Source organism: Acanthisitta chloris, unplaced genomic scaffold, assembly GCF_000695815.1.
Source record: "Acanthisitta chloris isolate BGI_N310 unplaced genomic scaffold, ASM69581v1 scaffold21130, whole genome shotgun sequence".
Lineage (NCBI taxonomy): Eukaryota > Metazoa > Chordata > Aves > Passeriformes > Acanthisittidae > Acanthisitta > Acanthisitta chloris.
In genome coordinates this window covers 54342-63589 of record NW_008651367.1, presented here as the reverse complement: position 1 = coordinate 63589, position 9248 = coordinate 54342, and the positions used below count along the sequence as shown (strand labels likewise).

General features: G+C 42.3%; 1 protein-coding gene across 1 annotated transcript in view; it reads right to left on the bottom strand.

Annotated features, from left to right (window-relative positions):
- Nucleotides 1–4846: 4846 nt before the first annotated feature.
- Nucleotides 4847–9248, bottom strand: part of ASAP1 (ArfGAP with SH3 domain, ankyrin repeat and PH domain 1) — a gene marked incomplete at its 5' end in the record, with an annotated part of 58414 nt that continues 54012 nt past the window's right edge. The window contains one exon of the mRNA XM_009073048.1: nt 4847–7514. Coding sequence (XP_009071296.1) covers nt 7440–7514 — 75 coding nt within the window. The remainder of the gene's footprint in view (nt 7515–9248) is intronic.

Below are 9248 nucleotides of genomic sequence, written 5' to 3'. Positions count from 1 at the left end.
CATCAAGGCGGAATTTCTCCTTTAAACCCCAACAGCTCCTTCCATCCCTGGAGCTGCACTCGCACCCCGCGGTGGTTGTGGTATTTTTTTGAGGTGCCTTGCTCAGTTTCTCCTCCATCTCACGTTGGCATCTTGGTGTTGGGAGGAGTGAGGGTCCCCCCGGGACGCAGCATCCCCATCTGCTCGTCAGGAAGCTCTCCCTCCAGCAACAGATGCTGTTGTTGTCCTGCACCATCAATCCCTCTCAGGAAGGGACAGGGATTAGCTGGGGGTAACGTGTCTTAAGGTAATTTCTCTAAATGGCATTTTGCTGCTGGGCACTGGTGGGGGCTGAGGGGCTACCACTCACTGCAACCCCCGGGCCCCATGTCATGGCACAGATCTTGCTGTGGTGGCCACAGTGGCTACAAGTCCCATCCTTGACCCAAAGCAGATGGAGGTGTGGGCAGCAGTGAGGACTGAGAAGTCATGTAGGTAAGGAGAACCCTGTGCAAAGGTACCACATTCAGTGCTTTCTTTTACATTCCACCAGGCAAGCAGCTAAAACGATGGATCATGAGCAGTGCAGGCACCTGCTACACAGAGAGAGAGGGAGGCAATGACCCTGGCAGCTCCTCATCTAAATAAACACCACCAGAGGCTGCATTTTGCTTGAAAAACATTTAGGCAGAACAATGCCCCAGGCAAGTGAGAGGAACAAAATCCTGTTCTCAAGGGTTTTAGAGTAGAGAGGGGTTTTCCATCTCCAATTTTAGTATTGTTTTATTTCATCTCAAATTTCTCTGCATCCCAGCAGCGAAGGGGGAACAGAAGGAGCTTTTCTGCTGGACTCAGCAGCATGTCATCCAGACAGACCTGGCTGGGAACACAGGTGCTGAGTTAAAGGATGATCCTGTGCAAAATCTGTCCCTAAGCGAGGTGACTGTTCCAGACCTGCTCCAAGGAGGTAGTGGCAGGGCCAGAACCACATCTGGAAAGTGGACCTGGGCCCTGCTGACAGGAACTGCTCTGTCAGGGCAGCAGCACTTCCTTGCTTACAGCCAAATGCTCCTGTCCACTGTGCCCTGGGCACAGGTCCTGCCTGCACATCTGATGCCTCCTGCTCCCTCACAAGGCCCAGCTACTACGGCAGCTACCTGCATAATGCTCTCCAGATGGTCTCACTGCCCCACTGCCCTCCCTCCCCAACTATTGTTTGCAGCTTTTCCTCGACAAGGGATCCTCACTTCACTTGAATCTCTGCATTACCTTGAGCTCTGAGGTAAGTATATGGCACACCTATAGGCAGTGCTCACAGAGCTGCTGACTCCTTATGATTGATCAACAATGGAGTCATTAATACTCTTTCAGAGGTGTCCAAGTTGTGGTTTGTGATGGTCTCCATCTCCTGCTCTTCTCACACTTCCACCTTGTAGCACACGTAGAGTTCAGATTTGTTCCCATACTCTGCAGATTTGGAAGTCCCCATCTTCCAGCATCGCTTGGTGTAAGTTCACTTCAGATGAAGCTCAGTGATTGCTCCCCAGATGCCCAAGCTGCTAAACTTCCCTTTTAAGCAGGTCAGCAGCTATGTGCACCCTATCAAGGCAGGTTTAGCATTTGTTCTCCCATTTCTTGCTGCAGAAGTTGGCCCAGTTCCTGTGGGGAGGACAGAGACTGAGGAATATCCTGGATCACAAATCTGCCCTTCATCCCCATGCTTCTATCCAGAGATCAGAACTATTGCAATGGACCTGGAGTTGCTGCACAAGGCTTTTTTTCCAGCTCCTGGGTGGGTTTCCACACAATAAAGTCGCAGCTGAACTGAAAGCATGTGGCTGGCTGCAGCTCACTTACTGCTCAGCTACCTGGGGCTCTTGCTTTCCTGCCTACAGCTGGTGAAGCAGAGCTACAGCTCTGTGAATAAAGGGAAGGCTAGGACAAGTGGGTATGTGGGCCTGGAGCTATGGATGGGATGGTTTGCAGTATGAACAGGTGATTGCAGGCAGTAGAATCTTTACTAATTTGAAAAAATGTCTGCTTTGTCGTTGAGGTGTCTAAAGCAGCACGTGGTCACTGGTGTCACCAGGTCACTAAGGAAGTCTTGCAGGCTCCAGCAGAAAGCCCCTGCCTAACCACCACACAGATGCTGACCTCTCTGTGCACGTTCAGCTCCAAGTGGCTTGTCTCTCCTTCATCTGAAGTTCAGGAGCACATTTCAGGCCCTTCCAATATGTAAGTCTTTGATTTTTATTTACACACTAAGAACTCCTGCTCAGAGGTGTGGTGACACTTGCTGCCTGAGCAGGGATGTGAGACTGGGGAGAAATGAAAAACATTACTTTGCTAAACTAGGTTTAAGAGCAGCTTCAGACTTAAGCTTGTAAGTTTACAGGCAGCAGTGGCATATTACTCCTGGAGCATTCCCTGGGGAAAGACTAGGGAGATTAATTAGCTACCATAAAAACAAGTCTAATGCTACTGAAGTGAACGAGTGTAAATACAATGAAACAGCCATCCTAGAGTAGCTGAGTTTGACTGTTCAGGGGTGATTCATCTATGCAATTGGACTGTGAGAGAGAAATCAGATTCTTAAATTTCTGGTAGTAACTAGAGCACAAAAACATCTTCAATCCTTGGGGGAAAAAATCCTGGGTGGGAAAGGACCTAGTCCCACACAGCCTTTCAGCAACAAGCACAAAGGGAAGGGATGTTTCTGATCAGGCACTACATGAACAAAGGTAGGAACAGCATTAATAGAATTAACACTGGATTTAAAGTTCCAGGTAAGCTTAGAGCTTGTTCAAAACACTCTTCAGGTGGTGCAGCAAATGACTGATCAGCTTCTCCTCTGCTCTGACATGGTCAGCAGATGTGACAGCTGTCACAAACTGTTTGTCCCCTGCCCCCACTATTATGAAAAGACTCGAGCAGACATCCGCCTCCCTGCAGACAGGAGGATCTGTTCTGTAATTTACAGAGGAACAAGGCAAAGCCTGTACCATGACACACTATCGTTTTTACTGTTACCCAAACAGCAGCTGACCAGAACTAGCCAAGACTCGCAGGTTTTGTGCCTGCTGCAGCACAGGGTGGGTAAGCTTAAGTACGAGTTGACAAACAGCACTTAGCTTATCTCCAGAAGAAATTTGAGCACTTCCTCAGCAGATGACAGAGCTATAAATCATGTTATGGATAGTCCTAAAAGTGTCATTAAGACAACTTGGAATAGTTAGTTTGTATTAGCTAAGAAAAATTTTGGCTTGCAGCTATATAAATGAAAAGATCTTTCAGTGGTGTGTGCATTTTGTATCCACCTGAAAAGCTTCCAGCTGTGTTTCAGAAGGGCTAAAGGGTCTAATAAAAGTATCCCCAAGAGCCTTAAACTCTTGAGTTGATTTGTCTGTAAGAACTTAGGGTCTGAAGCTGAACTTAGAAACATCTGCCCCTGTCATGTTCTGGTTTCATGGCATAGGAAGGTTCCTGGTCTAAGGTGTGAGTGCCATGAAACTACCTAACAGCATAGATCATGGGCAAAGTAAAGTTGTTTCCTGTTGATGCTCAGGTGAACTGTCACAGAGAACTAGAGAGTTGGTGGAGGGGGAAGCAGCTGAAAACAATTAAATCATATTTATAGGGTTGGACTGTTTGGGGGGTTGTTGTGCAGCAGGGAGCTATTTTTGAGATTCATTCCTTGCTGTTTAAGATTTGCACTGCTATCACTGGTGTAGGTTACCAGTTTTCTGTTTAACTGTGAGCTTTAGGTTTGCCAGTGGAAGGATAAGCAGACTGAAACTTTGAACAAGAGAGTTCTCTGGGCATGCATTAGTCTTGGTCTCTCCTGCTCCAAACAGTATATGAGATATCCACCTCAATTTTGACTTGGGAAAGGAAATCAATACATGTCACTGAAGAGCTTGTAATACAAGGAGGACAGAGAACTGAGGATGTTGGAATCAATGGCTCTCTGCATTCTGTTATCTAAGACAGTGTGACACAGTAGAAACTGAGCAGCAAGAGCAGAGTATTTAACCAGACCATTTCCCCTGCCCCACACCCATATATCACCCCCCATATGTTTAGCCTATGTAAATTTGAAAACCCCAAACTAACTGCGCAGAATATTCTCTGACAAGCCCAGTGCAACAATTCAGTGCTGAAGAAGCTCTCACCACAGCAATCTCCAGAGCCCTGTGCTCTGGCACTTCCTATTTTTGATACAAACGAGATCTGATAGCTCCACACTCCAGCTTTTCCTCTGGCTAAAGGATGTTGTAGTTGCTTTCTAGCAATTTCAAGTGACTTTTCTTTTTGGAGTAGTTTTGATGGGAATGGGCCTTTAAATAAGAAACATCCAAGAACTGAGTCCAGGCAGGGGGGAAAAATAACCTCGGCAAGCTGGGTCAGAACTGAAAGTCTAAGCACCAAAGTCACTCCATCCAGGAAAGGTTAGTGCTGCTCTAGCTGGTGCCAGAGCTGCTGTCAGGCTGGGGGATCTTCCCCATGGCCAGAGGCAGCTGTACACGGTCAGCAGGCCACGCTGAGAGGTTCCTTCCTGCCCCTGTGGAACACAAGGCAGAGCAGACTGACTTCCCACAGAGCCTGCTGAAGCCAGAGAGAAAGCAATCGAAACTCATGGACAAAGTAAGTGGTTTGATGCTAACTTTAGTAAGTAAAGTTTTCCAGATAAAGGCAATTGCATCCATATTTAATAGCTGTTAAAGAGATACACATTTAATTGCATTATATATAAGGAGTGCTTTATATTCAAGAGAAAACATTTCAAGTGTCTTAGTTCTACCTGTTTGTAATCCAGACCTTCTCCCTAGAAGATATTCCAGTTGACAAAAAGGGCCTCGTTCAGATATCTGGGATCAACTGAATACATTTATTTAAAAGCAATTTTAAATATTAAAAAAGTAGAAATTAACACATACAGTACTCAAAAACTGTCACATTAAATACATGTGAATAGACATGTGTACTGATGTTTTACCTTAACATTCAATGAGAAGTCAAGATTTTAACTAGTGGCATGACCAGATCTGATTTCTGTACATGTTGATGTACTATGTAATAAAAAAATAAATAGCAACTGTTGTTCAACAGTAAATAAGACATCATCTGCAGAGCAAACTTCCCCCTCTGGGGGCACCTTCCCCTGCCCCTCCCCCCAACCCTTTATCAGCTAATTTTCCATAAAGATTTAGACTTTCCAAATACTATGTCATATACAAAATTGCAGACAGTGGCTCATTGAGTTCAAATATAACACTGTACTTAAACTCAATCAATATCATACATTTTCAGATTTCTCATGACCCACAATAAGCCAGAATAAACAGAACTATTGTTCCCGATGGAACTAATTTAATTTTATAAAATGCATATGTATACTATTTTAAAGAGCGTAGAAAAGAATAGACATTTGACTCTACATAATTTTACATGCCTAGGTTTTCTTTATATGATTTGCTTTTATCAGTTTATTTCAAGATCACTTAAAAATACAATTGACCACAAAAGTGAATAGGTTTTGTTCTTTTAATGCAACTTAAAACATTGTAGTAACGGATAAAATGGAATGCTAAATAACTGCTAAACCTGACTTCCTTTCCATAAAAACCAGAATAAAATCTGAAATACTGGAGCTGGTAATACTGAAGATTAGGTGCCAGCAGGCTCACTCATTGCATGGTGGTTTTTTGACTAAATTTTGTGTTATACATGATAAAACCATTAACAGTTGATTATTTTTGCCTTTTTTTTCCATGTGGGATTTAGACTGATATTTGTTTCTAAATTAACCACAAACAGAATTAAATATTCACTGACTACAGTCTTGTAAAACTGAATTAGAAATGAAAGACCTCAGAAAGTCTGAGATGTGCTTTTATGAAATGAAAATCTTTCCATGCAGCCAAGACAATCTGCTTTGAAACAGCAGCACTAGGTACTGAAGCCAAAATAACATTTAAAGCAAGAAATACAAAACTACATATGAAAAGTCATGGAACCTGCTACAGACAAACCATGGGAGAAACACAACCGCAGGATGTTTCAGAAGTTTAAAAATTATGTTGAAAGTGATGTAGGAAATTAAAGTTTCCAGTAATACACTGAAGTGTTTTCTGGCAATGCGACTTCATACCGACGTTCAAGAAACCTCAGGTCAAATGTAGCCTTCCAAAGATTTTCTTAGAAATTAGCTGGATAAACAGTTGTCTGTTACTTGGTGCTTTGAGTTACAACTGTTACTGTCGCAGCTGAGTGAACTCTATGGAAACAGCCTGATACTTGAGATCTGAGCTCTATCCTTAGCAGCCTGATCAAATGCAAGAGAGGTCATCTTAGCTTCCACCTTTTTAGAGCATCAAAAGTAATTTAAATTTATCCTTATATCACCACGTAAAAATTGTATTTTAGGTAACTAACTTTTAGCGAGGTTGAAGACAGAGGAAAAAAATCCACAAAATCATTTTTCCAAGAGCCAATTTAGCTATAAACAAATACTGGTGCAAGCTCACATTAATCTGAATAGCAAGTAAGTTAAAATGTTCTTTTCCTCAAATGTAGCTACATGACTACAGTACTACTTTTGTACAAAGGCAGGTTTCAAGTAAGCGTCTAAATGCATGCATAATGTCAACAGTTAACATCTGCTAGAAGTCCTTGGTCACTAAGAACTGAGTGAAAGAAACCAGCAAATTTCACATATACCTACTAAAGAACAATATGACTAATTGTCATTAAAATAAGTTTTCGAATGAAATAAATTTGTAACCTTTTATAGTGAGGTAATATCACAGGGGAACTGCAATCACAGTTTGGCATAGGTCCACATAATATAAACATGAAATGCTGTATGCACACTGTAAAACATTACTGTTATCTGTAGAGTCAGTGAATATTTGTCTTCATAATTACACTTAACTGAGCACTATATTAAATAAATACCAAAGTGGGTTTCATAGCTGTAAACTGCATACACTTATAAACTGCAGACTGAGTTTTAAATTGTCCAAAACCATTCACTCATTCTAACTTTCTGCTAGTTGTATATTGAGAATACCAAGTTATTAGGAACAGTCATTTCTGTACAGTTACATGGTTGATGGAGACCACCTGTGCTGGGAAGCTGGCAGTCCCCAGGAGAGGGACAGCACGGACAGAGTTGGAAGTGCTAGATGCCGAGGATGGCTTCAACAAACCCAATAAGGCGTGCCAGGTTCCAAGGCTACCATAATACTGGCAAAGGCAGAATAACACAGTATATTTACAATACATAGAATTCAACCTCATGAGGTGAAACTTAAATGAATTCTTAATCTGTAACAGCAGCTATATATACAATTGTGCACAGGATTACAGGGAGGCAGCAGCGTTCGCTTTTGCTAAAAAGCCCGTCTTGCATGAAGAATGTGCAATGCTCAAGTTTAGGATTTGTTTGTTTGTTTTTACTAGTCTGACAGAATGTGCACAAAGGACACTGGAAAGACCCCTTTCCTCTCTGGCTGTCCTTCGATGTGGCCAATCTGCAACACAGGAGAAGAACGTACAAATACAGATGTGCATGTGGACACACAGACCTCATAACTGCATTCACTTCATCCCAAAGCAGCAGTGCTGCTCCCAGAGCCTTTGCAAGCTCTTGGACAGTTTGTAGCAGACCTTAGTTAACATGCCAGTTTGTGTAAAGGAACAAAATGAAAACACACAAGCAGATTAGAAAGAAGACAAATGAAGCCGATTAAATCTAAAGAGAACAAAACTCCCGATTTGGGGGAAAACTTACATACATCACTGGACATCAAAAATCTCACCAAAACAGAAGCTATTTATTTTAATTAACTAAATCAGTCCTGAACGTTTTACTTAAGGAAAATGTCTGCTACAATTGTGAAGTTACTTATGATAATCTGCATATTTCACTTGCTTCAAGTGACCAAAGCCCAGCTATTTTCTCACTGAATGAGTGTGATACCTAATGATTTAGGTGCATACTAGTGTTTTAAAAAACCCCACAGTATTGTCTGATTACGTTGATCATGTACAACTTCCTCCATGTTTTGCATAATGACAATTTATAAAGAAATAGCTAAGAAATTTACTAAAAGAAATAAAAAATAATGGAATCTTTTATATGAACTTTCCATGTTTAAAATGCACAATTATAAACAACTGTCAAGCCGATGGCACTGGAGTAACAGTCCTGACTGACAACACAGCCCTCTTCTCATTCTCCTGCAGTGCTGCTTATACTTGCAGAATAATAGTGTACCTCCTTCCTCTTCCACAGGCTCACAAAATGGGAAGGGGAAACATGCAGGGCTGGCCATTTCCTCTTGGAGAGCCAAATTTTTGAAGCCTATGAGTCAACAGCCCTCGTTTCCCTTCTCAGAAGCACTCAGACTGAAGTGCCTCATGGAACTTGTCAGGCTTGTACCCAAGGGGCTTAAAAAGCCACTTCACAGAACAGATTCAGCAACTAATGCAATGGTAATCAGGGACTGGACGATATGGATAACACAGCAGCTTTGCACTGGGCACTGCTCTTCTGTTACCAGCTTTTCCACACTTCAATGAGTGAGAGGAGACTGTGTAGCTGGAAACAAAACAGCAAAGGTTGTGCTGCACTTCGATTAGGAAATCACAGGCAGCACTGTGATCAGAATTTGTTTTAATCAAATGAAATGTTTCATTTTCTCTGGTAATAATTCTTTGGCAGGGAAGTATTACGTAGCAGGGCTTTGGGGACAGGAGGTGGAGTGTAAAGGGAGGGCTGGTGTTAAAAAACCTGGTGTTAGCACTCGAATCAAAGACAGTGTTCAGTCCAGAACAGGAGCACTGCTATGAACCAGTGCCATGGGAGACACAAAGGGAAAGAAAATGTGATCTGCCTCTCATTTCAGGAGGTAAATCATCAGATTATAACAGCAATTACAAACCATTTTTCAGCCTTCCAGCAACTCCTGTAGCTATAATTTAACATTTCAGGTGAACTGAAGATTATTACAAATCTCATTTTTCACAAAGTGTGTAAAATGGAGTAAAAATCACCACTTCTTCAGGCAATGAAAGGCTAGTGTGCATTACAGAGAGGGACATGTGTAAATACATGTGTTATGAGCCAGCAATAAAGCCAAACCTAGTGCAGATGGTTCCAGCAGACTCTCCCTCCCTGAGAATGGGGGTCTTGGTTCATATGGTTTAGGGCTGGATGTTAACTCAGGCAAAAAAACAACAAAAAACCTACCACCTATAAACCA